At 50.6% G+C, this 22,960-nt stretch overlaps 1 protein-coding gene across 6 annotated transcripts in view; it reads right to left on the bottom strand.

The window, feature by feature from the left end:
* Positions 1 to 22,960, bottom strand: part of SHANK2 (SH3 and multiple ankyrin repeat domains 2) — a 694,542-nt gene that overhangs the window by 170,301 nt on the left and 501,281 nt on the right. For all 6 annotated transcript variants that reach the window (XM_054524157.1, XM_054524158.1, XM_054524159.1 and 3 more), the window contains one exon: positions 21,850 to 21,974. In XM_054524157.1, the coding sequence (XP_054380132.1) occupies positions 21,850 to 21,974 (125 nt within the window). The remainder of the gene's footprint in view (positions 1 to 21,849; positions 21,975 to 22,960) is intronic.

Genomic DNA, 22,960 nt, shown 5'->3' with positions numbered 1-22,960 from the left:
CCCCAGGACAGCTAGCAGCCCACAGTGAGCTGTGAGGCACATGGCAATTTGGGGCCAATTTTCTCCTGCAGAGAAGTTGATCCCATAATCTGGTAAATACACTAATCATTACTGCACCGCTCAGAGCAGGAGCTTATGAGCTACAGAGTCCAGGGGGAACAGGCTCGGCATAGGATGACACCACGGACCGCCAGCTTGAAGAATGTGCTGCCAGGATATGAAACCCAAAGCTGGCAATGGACCACAAGCCGCTCCCAGTGACAGAGGACCCAGGCCACAGACCAGCTGCTGTGCTGGGCACAACGCTTCCATTGTCACGGAACCCTGAATCCATGCCTGGCCCCGCTTGCAGATGGGAAAGCTGAGGGTCCGGGGCAGCAGGATCTGCTTGGCGCCCTGCTGATGACCTTCCCTGGGCCAGCCTGACCCCCGGCTCCTCTGATCCTCTCTCCTTTAATGGAAGCAAAGTATGAGTCGTAAGAGCCGGGGACCAAGGAGCAGCTCTTCTGTCAACAGATGCACCGGAAAATCCGTGGTGGCCAAGGAAGCCCCATTTTGTTTAGTCTGCTCAGCATTTCTTGTACAATAATAAAAACATCTGAATTTCCAACATACATAATAGAAAGATTTCCTAGAAAATGATCTATTCTGGCTTTGGTCAAAAAAGCTGAGAGTCCGGCTGGGTGCGGCAGCTCACACCTGTAATCCCAGCACTTTAGGAGGCTGAGGCGGATGGATCAGGAGGTCGAGACCAACCTGGCCAATATGGTGAAACCCCGTCTCTACTAAAAATACAAAAATTAGCTGGGCATGGTTGCAGGCACCTGTAATCCCAGCTACTTGGGAGGCTGAGGCAGGAGAAGCATTTGAACCCGGGAGGTGGAGGTTGCAGTGAGCCGAGACCATGCCACTGCACTCCAGCCTGGGCAACAAGAGTGAGACTCCATCTCAAAAAAAAAAAAAAAAAAAAAAAAAAGTTGAGAGTCCATGGCTGACACTGCCCTGAGTCCCACAGAGCCAGCCTGGGCTGGTGCTGGGAGGGGCTGCCCCTGCTGGCCGAGGGTCTCTGCAGCCAGGACGTGCCACTCCCTGATGGCATCTAGAGGCCTCTGTGTTGGGGACCCAGATGGCAGCCTCAGGAAATGGCCAGTTTGGGATGGAAGTGGGCTCCTCAAGTGCCTGAAAGGGAGTCTCAGTCCCTCAGGCCTTTGCTCAGGTTGCCGTAGCAAAATGCCACAAACTGGGTGGCTTCTAGACAACAGAAATGTATTTCTCACCATGCTGGGGCTTCTAGACAACAGAAATGTATTTCTCACCATGCTGGGGGCTTCTAGACAACAGAAATGTATTTCTCACCATGCTGGGGGCTGGAAGAGTCAGTGTCTGGTGAAGGCCCCCGTCCTGGTTTCTTCTCTTGGTGTCTTCACAGGGCAGAAGGGGCAAAGGGGCTCTCTGGGGTTCCTTTCATAAGGGCACTACTCCCCCTCATGAGGGACCCACTTTCATGACCTCATCCCCTCCTGAAGGCCCCACCTTCTAAAACACCGTCACACTGTGGATGAGGATTTACTGTACGAATTTTTCAGGTGACACAGACCATCACACCACAGCAAAGAGGGCCTGGTTTTTCTTTTTCTTCTCTTTTTGGGAGTCAATTTCCATCTGATTTTCCCAGCAACACATTAATTGGGTAAAGCCAAATCCACATGAGTAGGTGGGGTGGGTGCAGGAAGGAGGGCGGCCTGAGGCTCCCCTGGCTGGCCAGGGACATGAATGTGCCCTGCAGGCCCACAGCGGGGGTTCTGGCCTCCAGGGCCTGAGCGGACCCCCCTTGAGCCCCACGGGGTCTTTACCTGGCTCCTCTCTAAATTCTCAGCCTCTCAGTGGTGGAGTTCCACGTGGCTGGGATTGGGACGTCAGTGGACCCAGGGACGGCCCCAAGGAAGGGGCTAGGTCTTAGACATAAGGAGGAGGGGGCAGGTCTTCAGGCCCACAGGCCCGTTTGGGGCTCAGAGGGCTTTGCTCAGGCTGTCCAGGGGGCTGGGGGCTGCAGGACGTGGAGGTGCAGCTAGGATGTGTCGCCAACGGTAAGCAGGCAACCTGGGGCCACGCACAGCTAGTGCAGTGGGCTGAGTGGTGTCTCCCAGAAAGATGTGCCCAGGTCCTAATCTCCGGAACTGGGAATGGGATCTTATTCGGAAAAAGAGTCCTCACAGAGGTAATTAAGTTAAGGACCTTGAGATGAGGAGATTATCCTGGATTACCTGGCTAGGCCCTAAACCCAGTGACAAGTGTCTTTATAAGAGAGAGGCAGGGGGAGATTTGAGACACAGAGACGAAGAGAGGAGAAAGCCACGTGAAGATGGAGGCAGGGACTGGAGCAACACAGCCATGAGCCCAGGGACGCCTGGAGACACGGGAAGCCGGAAGAGGCCAGGAAGGATCCTCCCCTAGAACCACCATGGGGAGCAGGGCCCTGCCAGGCCCTGGATTTCAAACCTGTGGCCTCCAGCACTGTGAGCGAACGCATCGCTGTTGTCTCAGGCCACCCAGTTTCTGGTCATTTATGACGGCAGCTGCAGGACATGAATACAGCTGTGCTTCAGAGAGGACTGCACAAAGCTGAGGCCCGAGCCCTGACCTGGGATCACAGGCATGTGCTGGAGCTGGGGGCCCACTACGGGCAGGGGAGGGATGGGGTAGGAGGGGCGCATGCCCAGTCAGGATCCCTCCCTGTCCCCCGTTCTCTAGAACAGTCCCTCAAGGCTGGGCTCTGGAATCCTCTGTAAGTTGCTCCATCTCAGAAAGCCTCGGTTTACTCATTTGTAAAACGGAGAGAGTCAGGCAAGTCCACCTTGCAGAGCTCCTGGGAAGAATCGAGATGACTGCTGGGTAACCTGCTTAGCACCGTGAGTGCAGGCAATGAGCGTCTACACAGAGAGCCTGGGGACTTAGAGGGATGCAAAGAGCCTCTTTGCTCGAGGCCTGAAGGTTCGGACAGCTAAAACACATGCTGGCCACTGCCTGACATCCCTCCCTGATGAAAAATAACAATAGATCGTGTACAGAATTTTTAAAATTCTAAGTATTTTTTTTTCTTTACTATGCTTTTTTTTCTTTTTTCTTTTTTTTTTTTTTGAGATGGAGTCTTGCTGTGTCACCCAGGCTGGAGTGCAGTGGCACCATCTCGGCTCACTGCAAGCTCTGCCTCCTGGGTTCACGCCGTTCTCCTGCCTCAGCCTCCTGAGTAGCTGGGACTACAGGTGTCCGCCACCACACCCGGCTAATTTTTTTGTATCTTTAGTAGACACGGGGTTTCACCGTGGTAGCCAGGATGGTCTCAATCTCCTGACCTCGTGATCTGCCCGCCTTGGCCTCCCAAAGTGCTGGGATTACAGGCGTGAGCCACCGCGCCCGGCCTATGCTTTTTCCTTAAACGTGCTTTAGCTTGTCTAGGAGGATCCAGTGCAAGGCATTGTGAGATCAACAGCAGAGAATGGCATGAACTCTCCTTCCAGAGGCACAGCAAGACCGCCTGCCCCAGCCTCCCCTGCAGGGAGGAATGACCGCCAGTTGAGACCGCAGTCAATGGAACAGAAGCGGAAGTGATATGTGCTTTCTCTTCTGCCAGCCAGAAGCAGTGGAGCCCGGTGACCTGGGCATCTGCGTGTTCAGGATGGAGGAGCTGGGAGCTGGGAGCTGGGAGGAGCCTGAAGCTGCTTGGAGGAGAGCTGCCTGCCCGACTTGAGAGGGGCAATAAATAACTTTCCGCGGCTCAAATGAACAGCCAGTTTTCGGTCTGGGGCTTGTTACAGTGTCCAGCATTGCGGGAACGGACACACAATGTCTAAAATGGGTGCAGTTCTACAAAGCGCACCCGAGATCCCTGGGCTGTGGGCAGTCCAGCGGGCACGCAAACCCCTGCCCCAGCTTGCAGCTGTGCTAGCACAAAAGGGCCAGTCTCTCTGGGCAAGGGTCGCACTAGGGAATCCCACTGGGGATGATTCTTCTGGGTGACCAAGGTTCAGGCTCTTTCCTGGGAGTTCCTGGGTCTGGAGAGAAGGCCACGGGGGACTGGGTACCAGGATGGGTAAAGTCAGAAGGACAGGGGCTGGGGTCACTGGCATTCCCCTGAGGGAGGCTGCATTTCACAGGCTTTTCCAGTTGGTGAAGCCTTTGCCCGCAGGGTCTCTTTAAAAGGAAACCAGACAAAGCCAACCCAATACTTCCTGCGCTGCGCCCTGACCTCAAACCATCCTGCCTAGCTACTGGCAATTAGGCTGCCTTTGAGATAAATTTTCTCGGCTAAAAATGCCCATGGGTCTTATAACTTTGATTTTCCGTTCGATTCAAATTTAAATCCAGAATCACAGCGCTGTAGGGGGCAGGGGGGAAATGCCCAGGATAAAGACAATGTCCTAGCTAACCAACCAACCAGTGAGCGACAGAGGGGCCTCAGCAGGAACTCTGGGCAGAACGGAGCTCGCTAGGTTGCCCCATGTGAACTGCTTTGGAGAAAAGAGTGGTAGCTTTGTTAGATTTATGGGGACGGCGGCTCAGCCTGTCTAATCGCAGTTGAGGCGGGGCCAAGAGGTGTCTCCCCTGTGTCCACGCTAGCTGGGTGCTTCCCTCCCACGGACGTGGAGGCCGGGCTGCCACCTCCATCCTTCCCCCTGACACCTCCCGTCATCTTCTGGGAAACACCAAGTGACACAAACAGGACACGGATTTCCTGGAGATTTATATCTGGCTCAGGAGTTGCACCTGCTGAAGAGGTGAAGATGACAAAGGCCCTCCACGCGACCGAGAATAACGCAGAGACGGTCCCTCAGGCTTGAGAGCTGGCGATTTCTAATTAGACAAAGAATACAGGTTTTTAAAAAAAGTTACTTTACAGAAGAGCCAAGGTGACTATAGTTAATAATTTATTGCATATTTCAAAATATACAAGAGAAGATTTGGAATGTTCCCAGCACAAAGAAATATATGTTGGAGGTGACGACATCACAGTTATCCTGATTTGATCCTTAGACATTGTGTGCATGTATCAAAACATCACATGGGCCCCGTAAATATGTACAATTACTAGGTATCAGTTAACAAATAGCTGAGCCCCCTGTGACTCACCCTCCACCCATCTCTTCCTCCAACGGGTTACCTTGGAGGAAGGCTTATCTTGAAGGATTATCACATTGGTGTGGAGCTTTCCAGAACTTTTGCATAACATTTATGTTCCCTTGGAAAATGTGGAGTACAGAGAATACATATAGTATTTTTGCATGCTTTTTTAAAAAGCAGAAATATTATCATACTACAGTGGTTGGTCTGTGACCTGTGGTTGGTATTTGGGATGGTGTCTTGGGAATCACGTCGTGGTTGGTACGTAAATATTCCTCTTTCTTTTATACGTTGGCATCGTTTTTGGTCATTTGAACGAGGGTTGAGCTCCTGCCATGTGCTGGGTGCTTTCTCTTGTAGGTGAGCAAGAAAGACAGTCTTTGCGCTCATTGAGTTATGGTCCCATGGGGGAAGACTGACCAACAACAAAAGGTGAATAGAAACCATACTGTGTGCTGGTCAGAGCTATGAATAAACAGGAAGCCGATTAAGGGACTGCAGGTGGAGGAGGGGGAGGAACAGAGAGGGGCAGAGGAGATCTGGGGTCAGGGGCTGAGCTGGAGCTCTGCCCAGGGTCTCAGCTGACCCAAGGGTTGTACGTGGCGGCGAGCAGGGGTTATTACTGGTCTTGTTTCAGAGCTAAGGAAACATGCTGGGACTTGCCCCAGATTTAACAGGAAGGCCCAACTGTTCAAAAGTTAAACAACAAAAAGTGAAGAACATCGCTTTTTAAAAAATTTTAAATTTAAAAAAATGTAGTAAAAGACACAAAGCATAAAATTTGCCATTTTATAGTGGCCAGTTCATGGCATTAACTACATTCACAGTGTGTGCAGCCATCACCAGCATGCATCTCCAGAACTTTCTCATCTTCCCAAACTGAAACTCTGTCCCCATTCCACACGAACTCCCCATCCCCTTCCCCAGCCCTCGACACCCACCATCCTACTTTCTGTCTCTATGGATGTGACGAATGTGACGAATGTGACGAATGTGACTACTCTAGGAACCTCACTTGAGTGGAATCATACAGTTAAAAGGAAGAGAATGTTGTATTTGGCCACTCCTGGCATCTGTCCATCTGCTTCCCGATGGGTCCCAGGCGGGATACCTCCATGTGGGGTGCAGGCAGCGACAGGAACTGAGGGGGGCCCCCGGCCAAGGGCAGGACCAGCAGCCCTCCTGCATGGCAGCTCCTGCCTGCTGCAAATGCAAGAGGGAGGTTGATCTCGGAAGAACACACCTTTCCAACATGCACTCCCTGAGACAATGCAGATCTCAGCAAAGTCAGGGGTGAGGATAGTGCTGAAATCCATCTCCAGACCTGCCTGTCAAACCCCACAGAGTCACTGAGTCCCACTTTGCTGTGCTCATTTCATTGATTCCTTCCTTTATGCACTCAGCAAACAACAGCCCATGCCTTTTGCCAGGACCGACACCTGTGCCTCAGACAAACACATGGAGAAGAAGGTGACTGCCTTTAAGATGACCCCAGCCTGGCAGGGACTATGAACAAGTAGGAAATCCGTCAAAGGCTGGGCATGGTGGCTCATGCCTGTAATGCTAGCACTTTGAGAGGCTGAAGCGGACAGATTACCTGAGTTCAGGAGTTCGAGATGAGCCTGGCCAACATGGTGTAACCCAGTCTTTACTAAAAATACAAAAATTAGCTGGATGCCTGTAATCCCAGCTATGTTAGGAGGCTAAGGCAGGAGAATTGCTTGAACCTGGGAGGCGGAGACTGCAGTGGGCCGACATCGCAGCACTGCACTCCAGCCTGAGCAACAGTGAGACTGTCTCAAAACAAAAACAAAAACAAAAATAAAAAACACATCAAGAATGCTTTGAAGAGGCAGACAAGGTACACACAAGCTTCATCCTGCTCAATGCCAGAATCCCAGTGTTGCTGGGTTGAGGCAGGGGCTGTCTAGAGGGGCTACAGGCTGGGGATAGGGCTGGACATGGGGCTGCTGGACACACAGCTTGTTCTCCAGGAACAAGAAAAACAAAAAACTGAACAACAAATCAGTCCACTGTAATCAGAAGGCTCATCAAAAAACACTCTGGAAAAATTAACTGACAACAAAAAATGTCTTCCTGGAAAAGATGAGGCTGGGCCCAGTACAGGAATTAAAACCAATCACTGCTGACCCCACACGGGTGCTGCTGAGGTTCAGCTGCTATATTTACAACAAGGGAACGATGCATATGTCACGAATTGGAGGCAACGCCACCTGCCACAGGCCCTCGGGGCTGAGTCCTCTCAAGTTCAGTGGTCGACACCTCGCAGTTTTGCTTCAGTCCGGGAGAAGGCTGGGGAGCTGGGGCAAGGCAGAGTGCCCTGGGCTTTGAGTCCAGCATCAGGATGGCCAGGACCCCCGAGAGCCCTCTGACCCCCTGCCCTATCACAGCAGGAGTCACACACAGTGTTTAAGAACTCTGGGGCCAGAGCCAGACTTGGGTTTGAATCCTGCCCCGTCACTCCCTCACCATCTCCTGTGACTTGGGTCATCCTATGTTCGCCAAACATCAGCTGTTCCATGTGCAAAATGACACTAATGCCATCTCCTTCCTCAGACTGTTGAGCACGGAAGGGGACCCTGGCATACAGTAAGTGCTCAAGAAGTGGCAGAGGTCATTATTGAAACAGTCCTTGTTATTGTTCCCAGAGCTGTGTGGACCCCCAGAACTCGCATGCTGGTAGCCTGTGGCAGCAAGGGCTGCATTTGGATCTCCTGTGCTTGTGCCCCCTCAAACCCAGGACATTCAGTGTAAATGACTGTGAGCCTCAGGCTGGAAAGATCGTTTCCCTTCTCAGCTAGAAAGACTCATCCATCAGGCTGTGTCAGACGCGCCTGAGCCCTCCAGGGTGGTCAAAGGTAACGAAGCTTGTGTCCCAAGTGCAGCATTTAGGGCTTCCCAAGGCAAAGTGCCCAATCAGGCTCTCTACTCTCCAAGTTCATGGTGCACGGTAGCCACAGCTCACCTCTCCCAATACACAGGATCTCCAAGGGCCGCCCTCCCATCCCTCGTGTTCCTCAGCCCATGTTTTCCCTCCTTCCTTCAGTTTGACAATATGGGTGGAGCAACCACTTTGCAGGATGTCTCTGCTTAGGGGCTATGGAGAAGCACGGGACCTGAACTCTGCACTCTTTGGGAAGAAGGACCAGATAAGATTCAAATCTGTTTCACCAACCACTAGGCTCCAGGCTTGAGCCTAACAAGCAATTGCTCAAAATAACTTGGTAGATGTGTGTAACCCAGATAGATACCCTAACCCCACGTGGTCCAGTCCTTGTTGGAAAGATTTTCAAAGAATCACAGTCCAGATGCCAAATAGATAGGAAACAGGGTTTCTGATCTTTAATAGTACTTCTCCAGTTATTAAAAGGAATCTAACTATTTATTTATTTATTTAATTTTGAGCTGGAGTCTTGCTCTGTCACCCAGGCTGGAGTGCAGTGGCACAATCTCGGCTCACTGCAACCTCCGCTTCCTGGGTTCAGGCGATTCTCCCTGCCTCATCCTCCCGAGTAGCTGGGACTATAGGTGCCCGCCACCACGCCCAGCTAATTTTTGTATTTTTTTAGTAGAGATAGGGGTTTCACCATGTTGGCCAGGCTGGTCTTGAACTCCTGACCTCAGGGGATCCACCTGCTTTGGCCTCCCAAAGTGCTAAGATTACAGGCATGAGCCACCACGCCCAGCCGAAAGAAATCTAACTTAAAGCACAAAGTGGTATCTTTTGGCAGCCCCACCTTTTATCATCTGTATGTAGAAGTAAGCCCCCAGTTTTCCTTCAAGGCTTGCCCGTGCATAACTTTTGTTCCTTCCGGCTTTCTGCCTAAGCTCCCTCTGTTTCTTTGTTTTCCTCTTTCCTCTAGAATCTGCATCACAGAAGACATCCAATTGGCAAGACCCCGCCTCCCTGACAGGTGGCACAGGAGGGTGGTTGGAGCAGGAGGGTGGGAAGCGATATATGGATCTTGGAAGAAGAGCCTGGCTCTACCACTCGCCGTGTGTCTGTGGGTACGTGAGTCCCCACTCTGTGCTGTGGCCTCCTCATGCAGAGAAAGGAGCTGATGAAAGTAACCGAGTTAAACTGAACACAAAGTGAGTTCATGTGTGTGTGAACTCTCTCAAAAACGGTGCTGGCACACAGTAGGTGCTCAAGCAGTGCGAGCATTTTACACAGTCACTGCCATGGCTGTCCGGAGTTTTATGTGCAGTCTGTATCATGCTGCTCAGCAGTTAAGCTTTTGTTGGATCTGAGCTCTGTCTTAACAAAAGGGGACAGGACCCCCTTCCCTCTGCGGTCCTTCTGCCCAGGTGTATGACGAAGGTGGTGAACTCAGCACTCACTGAACACCCGCCCATCCCACCTGGGATGGGGACTCTGAGGTGTGCGTCAGCAGTTTCAAGAAACACAGAATGACCACATGACCCAGCAATTCCACTCCTAGGTATGTACCCCAAAGAACTGAAAACGAAAACTGGTACAAAAACGTTCATGTCGACATTATTCACAACAACCATAAGTTGGAAACAGCCCAAGTGTCCCTGAACTGGTGAATGGATAAACTAATTGTGGTCTAACCACGCAGTGGAACATTATTCACCCACAAACGGAAGGTAGTACGGACACATGCTACCATACGGATGAACCTAAAACACATGATACTGAAAGAAGCCAGACAAAAGGTTGCCTAGAGCATGATTCCGTGGATGGAAAATGCCCAGAACAGGCAGACCCAAGACCGAGAGGGGATGAGTGTTTGCCTGGGGCTGGGAGGGAGATGGAGAGTGAGTGCTAATGGGTTCGATGGTAAATTTTATGTTCTGTGTATTTTACCACAATAAAAAAGACATACCCAAGTGAAAAAAAAAGTGTATAAACACATGACAAAATGTATTACTAACAGACACATATAAAGAAGTAAAATTCCACAGAGATAAGCCTTGTTATGCGGACACTGTCTCCTGGTGGCAGCATCCCTGGTTTTTTCTTTGGCTTCTCTGCACTACCAATTTTATTTGTGTCTGACATGATTTACTCAAAACACAGTGAAATAATACTAATGTAAAAGCCGGCCATCAGGCAGATATGGGGGTAGAGTTTACTCAAAATTTCCCAGGAGGAGGGGTACACATTCCCCCTGTAAACCCCTCAGGATTCCAGTGGGCCTGGGGAGAGAAGGCTGGCACCTTCCAGGGAAGGGCTGGCCTCTCACACTCTCCGTGATGTAAATGAATCCACCCCTCTACCTCCATCAGCTTTTCAAGTTCAGGCCCTGATGGAGATGGGGAAGGGGTTTGGGAGGAAGGAGCCCCTTGTCCAAGATGGAAGTTTTATCCTGGCTGAGCTCTCCTTGGTGGTGCCTTCCTTTCCTTAAGGAATATTTATTGGTGGCCTGTCATGTGCTCGGCTCTGGGTGGTCCCTTATCTGACGGAGTATGTGCAGGAAGTGACTATGGCAAAGGGTTATGAGTGGGCATCACAGGCAACTTTCAGGGAGCAGATGCAGGAGGTGCCCTGATAAAGCAGGTGGAGGAGGCAAAACTGTGGGCAAGTGTCTGGGGACAGGAGGGATGTGGCCCATTCTGGAGACCAGGGAGAGCGTCCAATGGCGACGTCTACCACCTCATTGGCCTGGCACACGTGCCATCTCCCCTTCTCACCCATATAACCCACTCCTCCATCTGCAGCCCCAGCCCTGAGGGTGCTGAAGGAGGTGCACATGCCCAGGATGGCCCCTGTCTATCTCCATGACTCCCTAGGTCCTGCCACGGAGACTGAACACAAAGGAGATGCATGGGAAAGTCTGCTCCATGGGACCCATCTGAAGATCCTGGGGAGAGGGAAGTAGAGAACTTGCTCGTGGGTGACTGATTTTGTGACCACAGAGGGGCTACCATTCTCAGGGCTCCACAGCATCAGCTCTGCCTCCCCTTCTCATCCCACTCTGCTTACTGTTAGCGCACACACACCCTAATTCCCAGGGCTGACAAACTCCATCAATTAAAAGATCCTGTGGGGCACTTAGCACAGGGCCTTCCTCCAGTTCATTTGCCAGTCTAACCACTTGTATCATGAAACTCCCCACAAAAGGGCACCAAAGGTGAAGAGAAATCAATGCTAACAAGGGCCTGCTGAGCACACTAGGAGGTGGGCAGTGGGTGTATGGGAGGGAGGAGGGGGGCAGGTGGAGAGGACTCAGAGGCACCAAAGGGTGCATCAGAGGACCTGGTGCCAGCAGCTTCCAACATGGAGATGTCAGCCCACTATGCCTCTTGCAGCCTTCGCTCCATGTAGCCTGGGGCTGGGTGTACAGCATCCACACACAGAAAAAGATGGCTGTAAGATTACATCCCAATGATCTGGGACTTACCTGGAGCATCAGACTGACACAGTGCAAAAGAAACAAGCTTTCGAGTCAGCTTAGATTCAGACCTCCCTGGAGGGCCCTGGGCAGGCTTCTTAATCTCTCGGAACTGTGCTGCATGCTGGCGATGTAGCAGAGACCTGGTGGTCAGCAAAGTCTCTGGCCCACAGGGAATGTTCCCTGAGGGAGGTGGATAGTAAGTCAGTCACTAACACGGGAGATGTATGATTCCTATGGTCACAGAAGCACATGGTGTGAGTGTGAGAGTCAAGGTAACCTGAGGGTGCCAAGAGGGGCCTCTCTGAGAAGGCATCATGTGAGCTGAAACCTCAGTGGTGAGGGGAGTGGGGCTCAAAGCAGATGCAGATGGACATGGCAGGACACAGCAGATGCTCAACCATGTTGGCTCCTTGGCCCCTCCTTGTGGAAGAGATTTCTCCATCAAGTAGATGAGACTGTCACTAAGTAATGAGCCTCTATGCCCAGAAACTCCAAGGACACAGGGGACAAAAACAAAAGGTGCAGGGATGGAGGGAGGGGACATGCTGAGGGCTTCCTCCAGACTCCTGAGGAAGGCTGCATCCAATCCTCCCAGCTGTCTAGTTCAGCACCCTGCAGAGAGCCAGTGCCCTGGAGTGGTTCAGCACCCTGGAGAGAGACCATGCCACACAAGGGTTCAGCACCCTGGAGAGATCCAGCAATGCTCTTGCCCTGTGCAGCTGTACAGCCACACACATTTGTACCTACCTCACTAACATCCCAGGCCCCCACTAGACCAGCCGGTCACCCCCAGCTTCATAGCATCTGATCACTCCCCAAATCCACCTTGAACATTCCTGACCCCCTAAGCTTTTGCTCAAGACCTTCCTCCTCAGTTCTGCCTGTAGAAACCTCACTTACCCATCAAAGTCTGGAGCCAACACCATCTTTCATGAAGCCCTTTTCCTGATTTACTTTGGGGCCTTCACCACACTCTGCTTTTTGCCTACCCCTTCTAGATTGTGTGTTCCTCAAGGAACTGTGTCTGATTCACGTCTTTCTTCTAGCCCAGTACCTGGGAGGCAGAATGTATGCTTCAGAAATGAATGAGTGAAGCTTCAGAAGTAATTTTTACAATTGCCACCATTTGTTGAGAACTCATGATGCCAGAAACTGCTACATGCTTCACACACACTTTTATTTACAGTTTGAGAAACTGAGGCCAAGAAATGAGCAACCTGCCCAAGTTCACACAGTTATCCAAGTTCACACAGTTAGGAAGAGGCAGAGTGTGGATTCAAACTTGGATCATATGGCACAGCCTGTACCCTTGACCGCGGCTCCTCTCTGCCTCTCTCCAACCCTGTGTGCTGCCATCTGCCAGTCCCACGGCATCTGAGCACAGCGGCCATGGTCCCCTGAAGTGATTCTGAATCTTTTTATAGCCTGAAATTGAAATCACTGATGCTTCAAATTAGAACCCCAAAATGAACGAGCCAAGACTTCAGATTTGCAGTTACCGAGCTGCCCGCATCCACCTTCTCAGCAAGATTCCTGGGCTGCTCCTCAGCCCGAACCACCTGTTCCCAGTCAATATGGAGGACAAAGAGAACGACCTCTCCAGGCCCAGAAGGCCACGTGCAGAAAAGGGATCCAACCTCCCCACCATCCAGGGCTCCCCACAGAGCAGTGGCCTCTGCCTGGGAGAAGAAAGACCACAATGCATTAAGCCTCAGAGAGCAGACCCCAGTGCTGTTGGTCTCAGAGACTGAAGACCCCCAGTGGTATTAGCCTTAGAGAGTAAAGACTCCCAATGCTATTACCCTTGGTCAGTGGATCCTGATGACACGGTGAGAAGCCACTGAGCTGCCAGGACAGAAACACCCCACACTCAAGAGGGATACAGGACAGACCCTGTTTGTCTTTGGTGTGAATGCAATGAAATATTGGCCTTGATGACCAAAGCACTAATGTGATCCTAGCTCAAGAATTCAGCAGTCACCCTGGGTTCCTGCTAACATCAGCTGGTGTTTGGTCTTTAACTTGATTATTAAGTAGCCATTCAAAACCATTTAAATAAGAGCAGAAGAAATTTTGGGGATGGGGTGGAGAGTTCCTAGATTGGTCATCAGGTCCACCAGCAGGACATGTGACAAAGTCTCTCACAATACCCCAAAAGGCAAGCTAGAGAAAGGTGAGCTGTGTGATGTGGCTGAACCACTAGACCCAAGGGATGCTGGCACCAGGCAAACCACAACAGGGCTCTGGCCTTAGCCCTGGGATTTGCTGCTAGAGGGCAAAGTGGGCATCAGGAACAGGAATTCCAAGGTGATCTAAAAGCCGGACCCATGCCAACAGAGAATTGTACAGGCTGGTAAGTGCTCTGGAAGCAGCGGTTTGAGCCAAAGGAGGAGATATGCCTGCCAAGGACTTTGGAGGCTGGCGGGTGGGGTGGGACAGGTACCTGTATTAGCGACGTTCCCCACAACAGAGGCACAAGGAAACCATGGCTCATGTACTCTTGGCTGGAAGTGTCTGACGTACTTGGCACATGGTGGGTGTGCCCTGTGACTGCTACATGCTTCAAATAATAGTGGTAACAAACATCCGTCATTATTATAATATTATTATCCTCATTTGTTCAACTAATAGCCACTGGTTTCCTCTTCTGAGTCAGGCATCATTAATGATGATGAAAGACAAGATGATAATCAATGACAAATACTGACTGAGGCCGGGTGGGGTGCATGCATCTTTAGTCCCAGTGCTTCGGGAGGCTGAGGTGGGAGGATCATTTGAGGCCAGGAGTTTGAGACCAGCCCAGGCAACAAAGCAAGACTCTGGCTCTATAAAAAAGTACAAAAGTCAGCTAGGTATGGTGGTGCGTGCCTGTAGTCTGAACTACTTGGAAGGCTGAGGTGGGAGGATCTTTTGAACCCAGGAGTTCAAGGCTGCAGTGAGCTGTGATTGTGCCACTGCACTCCAGCCTGGGCAACAGAGCAAGATCCTGTCTCTAAAAAAGAAAGTTGATTGAATGCCAGCCCTGTGCTCAGCGCCTCTGACCAGCAGTCCAGTGCTGAGAGCCCAGTTCATCTCAGGTGATGCTGCTACCGTCACAACCACCCATTTTATCAACAGGAATACTGGGACCCAGCAAGCATAATGACCGATCATGCTGAATCTGGACTTCATTTTCTTTTTTCTTTTTTAAATGTTTTGCAGTTTTTCTCTTACCTTTTTTTTTGTATTTATTTATTTATTTATTTATTTATTTATTTATTTTTGAGACAGAGTCTCACTCTGTTGCCAGGCTGGAGTGCAGTGGTGCGGTCTCGGCTCACTGTAGCCTCTGCCTCCTGGGTTCAAGCGATTCTCCTGCCTTAGCCTCCCAAGTAGCTGGGAATACAGGCATGCACCACCATGCCCGGCTAATTTTTGTAATTTTAGTAGAGATGGGGTTTCACCATGTTGGCCAGGCTGGTCTTGAACTCCTGACCTTGTGATCCATCCGCCTCGGCCTCCCAAAGTGCTGGGATTACAGGCTTGAGCCACCGTGCCCGGCCCATTTTCTTTTTTCTTTCTTTTTTTTTTTTTTTTTTGAGATGGAGTCTCGCTCTGTCACCCAGGCTGGAGTGCAGTGGTGTGATCTCGGCTCACTGCAAGCTCCGCCTCCCAGGTTCACACCATTCTCCTGCCCCAGCCTCCCGAGTAGCTGGGACTACAGGCGCCCACCACCACGCCCGGCTAATTTTTTGTATTTTTAGTAGAGACACGGTTTCACCGTGTTAACCAGGATGGTCTTGATCTCCTGACCTCGTGATCCGCCTGCCTCGGCCTCCCAAAGTGCTGGGATTACAGGCGTGAGCCACCGCGCCTGGCCTGGACTTCATTTTCTTTCCTCCAAGTAATATTTAACTCTGAAGCTGTGGGGATTGACCCTTGAGCAGCGAGCTCTAACAACTGTTCTTCACACCAGCTTGGTTGCAAAGTCAAACATGCTAGAGGCCACCTCACATTTCTCAAGTCCCATTTTAAAATACCAGCCCAAGAAACATTTTTTTTTTTTTTTCAAGACAGAGTCTTGCTCTGTTGCCCAGGCTGGAGTGCAGTGGCGTGATCTCAGCTCACTGCAACCTCCCCCTTTCGGGTTCAAGTGATTCTCCTGCCTCAGCCTTCCAAACAAAAAAAGAAAGAAAATGAAGTCCATATTCAGCATGATCAGTCATTATGCTTGCTGGGTCCCAGTACTGTTGTTGATAAATTGGGTGCTCGTGTAGAATCACCTGAGATGAACTGGGCTCTCAGCACTGGACTGCTGGTCAAAGGCACTGAGCACAGGGCTGGCATTCAATCAACTGGGATTAACAGGCACACGCCACCATGCCCAGCTAATTTTTGTATTTTTAGTAGAGGCGGGGTTTCACCATGTTGGCCATGCTGGTCTCGAACTCCTGACCTCAAGTGATCTGCCTGCCTTGGCCTCCCAAAGTGCTGGAATTACAGGCATAAGCCACCACACCCGGCCTTACGAGACACTCCCAGGGTCTCCGAGGAAAACACCAGGGCATCCCTCTTAGCATCCTGACTTAAATACAAACCACAAGTATAAAGCAGATCCACGCCCTCTCTCGTGCAAGTATTTAATACGAGGAAAAAGTAATTAGCAAACTCGAGCACCACTTTTCAAGGATGAAGGATACTGCCACCTGCTTTAACTGCAAGGGAAAACCTATTTGGAGAAATTAACACAAAAATGAGATTGGCCACTTCAGGGCCAAGAAAACAATCACAAAAACCATAGGCGTCGTCAGAGCCCTGCAGCAGGCAGGTAAGGAATGGCCCCGGGAAATTAATTGATGCCCAGGAAGGCTTTTTCCTCTGACAGCAAACAGCACTATCTGTGCCAACGGGGCTGGACATTTGTCTCCTCTGTGAGATAACTTTCTTCTAAGACACACTTTCCTATGTATGAAATGGATACTTTTCAAAATATGAATACTTCGATTCTAGGAAATCTGAGAGAAACATCTGAAAGAAAGAGAAAATAACACAATCTCACCACCTAGGGGTTAATATTTCCTTTCCTTTTTGTTTTCTATTCTATGCCTATACTGGGGAAAGATGGTATTAGATGATATTGTGCTAATCATTTTGATTCTGCCTTTCTCACTAAGTAGAATGTAACCTTTTCTGGTTGGTATTAAGAGCTCCTTGTAAACATCATTTTTAATGCTTTCTTATGAATTCACAACAGATGTCCACTGCCACTGAACCATTCTCCCATTAGCCCCGCCCCCTCCCTGCCCCAACTCCTTGTTTTTGCCACACAGTAATTGCTACCTGGTTTTTTTTGAGACAGAGTTTTGCTCTGTCACCCAGGCTGGAGCGCAGTGGCATGATTTCGGTTCACTGCAACGTCCGCCTCCCGGGTTCAAGCGATTCTCCTGCCTCAGCCTCCTGAGTAGCTGGGATTTCAGACACGCACCACCACGCCCAGCTAATTTTTTGTATTTTTAGTAGAGGTGGGGTTTCATCATGTTGGCCAGGCTGGTCTCGAACTCCTGACCTCAGGTGATCCACCCGTCTTGGCCTCCCAAAGTGCTGGGATTACAGGCGTGAGCCACCACGACTGGCTGATTTCTACCTGTTTTTTAAAAAATTATTCCCTTAGCATGGATTCCTAGATGTAAAATTCCTGGTTCAGCTTTATGGCTCCTGTTACATATTGCCACATTGATTTTGAAAACATTTATGGCAACTTAGGCTTTCCCCCAGCAACATATGAGTGCAGTCATCAGCAAGGAGTACAGTCACAAAAAAGTATCTGCTAATTTGAAAATAAAACAGGCACCTCACTGCTTTTCTTTTTACCGTTTGCCCGTTTATACATAAAGCACATCAAAGTGTTGTTCAGGTGTCTTTGAGCCATGACATTACAGAGTCTGACAGTGTGAGTTGGAATTCCACCTTCTCCACTCACCAGCTACATGGCCATGTAGTTACTGCACCTATGTACCTCAGTTTCCCCATCTGTAAAATGGGGAGGAACACACATGCTGTATGGATGACTGTGAGAGTTAAGTGGGGCCCTGCAGGGGCTTGTAGGGCTTGGAGATCCACCTCAGCTACTATAAACAAGGACACGGGCTTCTTGGGACATTTGTTGCAAATGTTGTTTGCCCTCTGCCTGCCTGCTGTTGAGTTGAATTGTAAGGATGTCTCAGATACACGATATTTTAGATCACAAAAGTCATTCAAGAAACAACATTTAGGTTGTCAAACAAGGGGTTTGTGGAAGACAGTCCTAGTCTTAAGACTAGGAGATTAACACAGCACCTGCTTGTGTTTGGGTCGAGGAGACTTTAGTTGGCAGGCCACATCAAGAGGCTGGAATGTCAACTTGGGCTGGGCCAGTGGGTCATCATCACCTTGCCTGCCTGTTGGGACCCCCGGCATCACCACTGCAGCTTTCACAGATGCCCCAGCTCTCACCTCATGGTTCTGATTCAGGGCATGTGGGCTGGAGACCAGGTTTCTATAACCCTCAGGTGACTGTGACGCCCAGCCAGGTTTCACTGAGTGAGACCTACAGTGAGCCCTACATGACATCAAAGTGGCGTCCCCACCTCCACATCTCTTTACACACTTGATGCACTACCATCATCCAGGAACCACCCACATCCTCCTTAGCACATATGGTGAACTTCAGAAGCAACCTCTGATCTCTCCAGCCCCATGTTGTGGGAGTGAAGGGGCCTAATCAGGGTCATCTCAAAGAGACAGCACACAAAGTCTTTAGCAAACTCTTACGGCAGGCTCACTCTCCCTTGAAACTCTCTGGTCTCAGCTTCCTGACAAGCTTCAATCATTATGAAAACCAGTTTGGATTGGGTTTCCTGTTGTCACCAGAGGGACGTGGGCCTCTGTCACTCCTGGCTGGTGGAGGCCCCATCCTCACCTCTGACCTGCATAGAAAGAAACACCTGCCTTGCTTCTCTCGGGGGCTGTCACTGCTCCAAGCCTCGGCCTCAGCCTCCCCCAGCAGGTCCCACGGGCATTCTCCGCAGGGGCATTCAACTTCCCGCTGCCCTGCAACCCCACGGCCTCTGAAATCTCTCTGTCTCCTTCTCCCCTGGGCTGGCTGACATTTCACAATCTGGGACGGCTTAGTGTCACTGGCTATCCCGGGAATTCCGGCACACTAGCTGATCTGAAATGGCAAATCACACCATCCATGGAGCCACTGTGATCAAATGTCCCTACCCGTGGGACATCTGCTTATCTTTCACATCCACCTCTGAGGTGAAACTTTTATTATGACACAGCTTGAGTGATAACATCTATCTGTCTCATGAGATTCCCAATTTGGAGACAGCTCAAAGCCTTTGATTGTGGTTGGTAGGGTCAGGGGGTGGTCAACCAAGGAACAAAAACAACAGCAAAAGAACAAACTCTTCCCAAAAGCTTAGGTAGGAGATAAATAAATTCTACAAGCTAAGTACTCAAGAAAGTCATGCACAGCAGGAAACCATGACAGGCACCAAGGCCGAGAGCCGGATGGCCACGTCGGGGCATTCTCACAAAGATAACGAGGGAAAACGAAGTTCTGGAGATGACAAAGACGTTAAAAGTCAACATTCACTTCAAAGGGTGCCCCTTGGTCCAAAAGTTCAAACGGCGGCATGCATTTTTAAAGAGAAAATAAAAATCTGTCACACTTTCGAGGTTCTTTCAAAATAGCAGAGAGGAAGGCTTGCCAAGGGCTGCTTGGGGTAAGGAAGACAAAATGCCTGCATTTCGGGCAGCTTTTCACGTGGAGACTTTGCACCTCACCGAGAGCTCAGAAACCCCACTGACTCTAGGACTGGCTGCTCACCAAAAAGAAAATTCACGTGAGACACGTGAGGCCATTTCACACCATCCCTCCAAGGTCAAAGCTCTTCACCGAAAATAGAGAAACATGGTCTGCTGGAACAAACATGCACCTATTAGGCTATACAAGATTTTAATATTCTGGTGGCAAAATCCAGTCGCTAGGAACACAACTCAATGGAATTCTCAGTCTTAAGCCCCTAGAGGAGAATTTCTGAGTCCCAGAGGCAGCTGTGGACATGAACTGGGAGGAGCCAGGATCGGGCAAGGGTCCAGCTGCCTGCTCCTTGCACCCTCATTAGTGTATGACTGGTGTGGAGCAGACTTGTAGGGCTGTGGAGGGCCCAGTGCTCCTTGGGTCATCTGTGATAATCATTATGCAGGCGCAGCCCTAATGCAGCTCAGGACCAGCCATTCCTAGAATACTGAAAGTCAGAGGTTACCCAGAATATAAAACCTGCCCCAAAATGGCAAATCTATTTGCATATCAGAGGTTAAAAGCAATGTCAAAGGAGGTGCTTAGAAACAGAAGTGTGGAAACTCTCAAAGCTCCAAATTTCCACAAAGGCTTCAAACCGACAGGACAGGTCCACCTTCTCAGCCCCACCCAGGTGAGCGCTGCAGCCACAGACAGCAACATCTTCTAACCCACTGTGGCTCCACTCACCAGGCAAGTGCGGGGCCCACACACGTGCCTCAGCAGGCCACGTTTCTCTTATTGATGAGTTTATCCAGGAAACAGTCCAACGAGCTGAACAACGGGGGGTGTTCTTGCATCTGCAGCCCTCTTTTATTATTGAAAATCAAGAACCAAGAGTGACCTATTTCAACACCGCCCCCCCCAACCCTGCCTGTCACACATGCACACACTCTTACACCACCTATAGACTTCAGCTCTGCTGCTAGGCCCAAGGCCACGCCCCCCCAACAAACACACACACACACACACACACACACAGACACACACACAGACACACATACACACACAAAGGGGACTCACATCCCAACTGCATCCTACAGAGGATGATTCAACCCAGGCCCTCTGCATTTCCATGAAGGTTACAAATCGAGTTAGCCCACGAAGCCATGGCGGGCTCCGGTCTCCGTCAGTCTGGTGGTGCACCCGACAGTTTCAACACACAAGAGTCCAAATAAGCTCATTTCTCATTCAAACCAGGTTCTGATTGGTCAATAATAATTTAAATGCATCTTCCAACAAATCAAAGAGATCAACATGAGGCACTCAGAATAAGTTTAAGCACCTGCTCCATTTTACCTAGCTCTCCAATAGTCTCTTCCCTTCTGATTTTCCATTGCCCCCTAATAGTCCTGAGGATCTCTAACGGGATCACCAGCAGAATCATAGCATGAACAGCAAGCTTGGGAGCTTAGGCCTGATTGGGAGAAATGATCGCGGGTAGCCCTCTCACCAGGGGTGGAGATGTGGGCTCCTCGTTTACAGAACGAATGTCTGTCTGGCCGGCCCAATGGCAGGGACCACCACATGGCTGGCTGGATGCCACGTACCCACCCCTTCCACCTGCATGTGGAGTTCTGATGTACACGAGGCTGGGCTCAGGGTGACATGGAAGAGCGCACGCATCCAAGAAATGCGCACTCCCAGCGAGGACCATTCGAGTCTACGGAACCTTTAAAATATCATCTTTTTCAACCGTAACGTTCTTTTCTTCTTCCTATTTCCAAAGAGTCACATGTTCCTTTGCATAACAAGATTAAAAGTGAACACCTAAACTCACAAAAAGGCCAGGTGATCAGATGTACTGGAGCCTCCGAACCCCTTGCACACCCCAACGTGCCAACCCTAGGGACTGTTTGCAGAGCCAGAGCACTCACACCTCTATTCTCTAAAGGAAGAGAATGCTCTTTTCTTTTCAGTACCAGCAAAAGTTCATTTTCAAAGCATCTGAATTCCTAAGTTTCCTTTTTGCACCATCGACACCAGCCATCCCTCTTGCCTGGGCTCCTTGGTCTTGGAAGGCCATTGTCCATCTGATGGGGTGGTTACCACAACCTGCAAATCTACGAGCTCTTAGCCATCAATGTTACAGACCTCACGCCAGCAACTGCCACACAAGAGTGCTTGCCGACTCACCCATAGGACACAAGAAGGGAGGATGACTCCTCTTGGTGCCTATTTATAGAGTCACAACTAAACCACCCACAGGTCTGAACATGTCCCCAACATCATGGTGACCACATGCCTCCTCTTTCCACCTTCTACTTCAAGACCAATGACCAAATTCCACAGACTTTTCCTCCTTCCAATGGGTTACAGCCAAGGCCTCCAAGACAAGCCCAACACCAGGTCCACAGGCAGTGGCACCCACGGTGGGAGAAACTGACCAATGAAAGTTCATGGTCGCCTCCACAAGCACCCCCAGACTGGGCCTCATGGCTATGCTGCCAGGACTACGACCCTCTCCCTGAGAGTCGGCGCTCTCCCCAAGCAGAAAAATACAGACAACTGTGTCCCTACCTCAATCAAGAAGTCCCCAGTCCTTAGTCCGGCTTGCCATGCCACCCCACCTTCATCCACGGACTCCAGGTACTGTAGGGCTGGGAACGCCGGTGTTGGTGTGAATTCTTCAATGGGTGTGTCAGCTGGGAAGACAAGCAGCACCTGGTTACAAGCCTGGGAGATGTTTTCCAAGTTCACATTGCCTGACCTCCCCACGGGACCCCGGGAGGAAGTGGGCCCACTCATCTCCCATCGCAGGTGGCTGGTCCAGGCCAACTCTCCTCAAGGAAGGGCTTGAGATTCATATTCATGGGTTGATGCAACTCAAGCAATGAAGTCAACTGCACCTTGGGGCCGCCATCATATTTCTTGACCTTTCTGCTGAAACCACAGGATAATGTGCTCTGTGGTACATGTCTACACGCCTGTCATTTTCTTTAAAAGCATCAGTGACTAAACATTTTCGGTTCTAAAAATGGAAAAGTTCCTCCCCTGCCACACAGAGCTACAGAAACACCACACTAAACCACTTGCCAAATTTACATCTACGTAGACTCGCAACCAAGGGAATTCAACTTGGAACGCGGACGGAACATCACGCTGACCCAGTGGGTGGCTACAGATTTGGAATCTGCTCATGAGTCCTCTCTACAGGGAGTCCAGGCCTCTGTGATCACTCTGTGTGTGACCAGTGTCCCTGGGCACTGGCGTGTGTGTGTGTGGGTACTGAACCACCACTGCCCAGCACAGTGAGGCTTGGCTTCTGGGGCCCCACACAGCTGCCAGGTGCAACTCCAGGGCAGGAGATGGACTTTTCTAGGGAGGCATGAGTGGCTGGGGGTGGGTGGGTGTGGAGATAAAGATTCCAGTAGGGGGAGGGGAGAGCAAATCACACAGACAGGCGTGGACGCTCTCACAGAGACAGATGCATCTGCTCTTTCTCTCTCTGGACAGCTCGCTACGGAGCTGCCTGAGTCTGAGGCAGGTGGGCATGCCAGCCGGGGAGGAGGCCTCCTGCAGCACAGGTGCGGGACCCCGGCACAGTGCGTAAGCTCCAAGATGAAACTTCCACATGGCTGAGCCACACACGCAGTGGGTGGACGTCCCCTCTCACGGGGAGGCGATGCCA

Source organism: Pongo abelii, chromosome 9 (assembly GCF_028885655.2).
Source record: "Pongo abelii isolate AG06213 chromosome 9, NHGRI_mPonAbe1-v2.0_pri, whole genome shotgun sequence".
Classification (NCBI taxonomy): Eukaryota; Metazoa; Chordata; class Mammalia; order Primates; family Hominidae; genus Pongo; species Pongo abelii.
The sequence above is the reverse complement of the archived record's forward strand: the minus strand, read 5'-3'. Positions and strand labels throughout refer to the sequence as shown.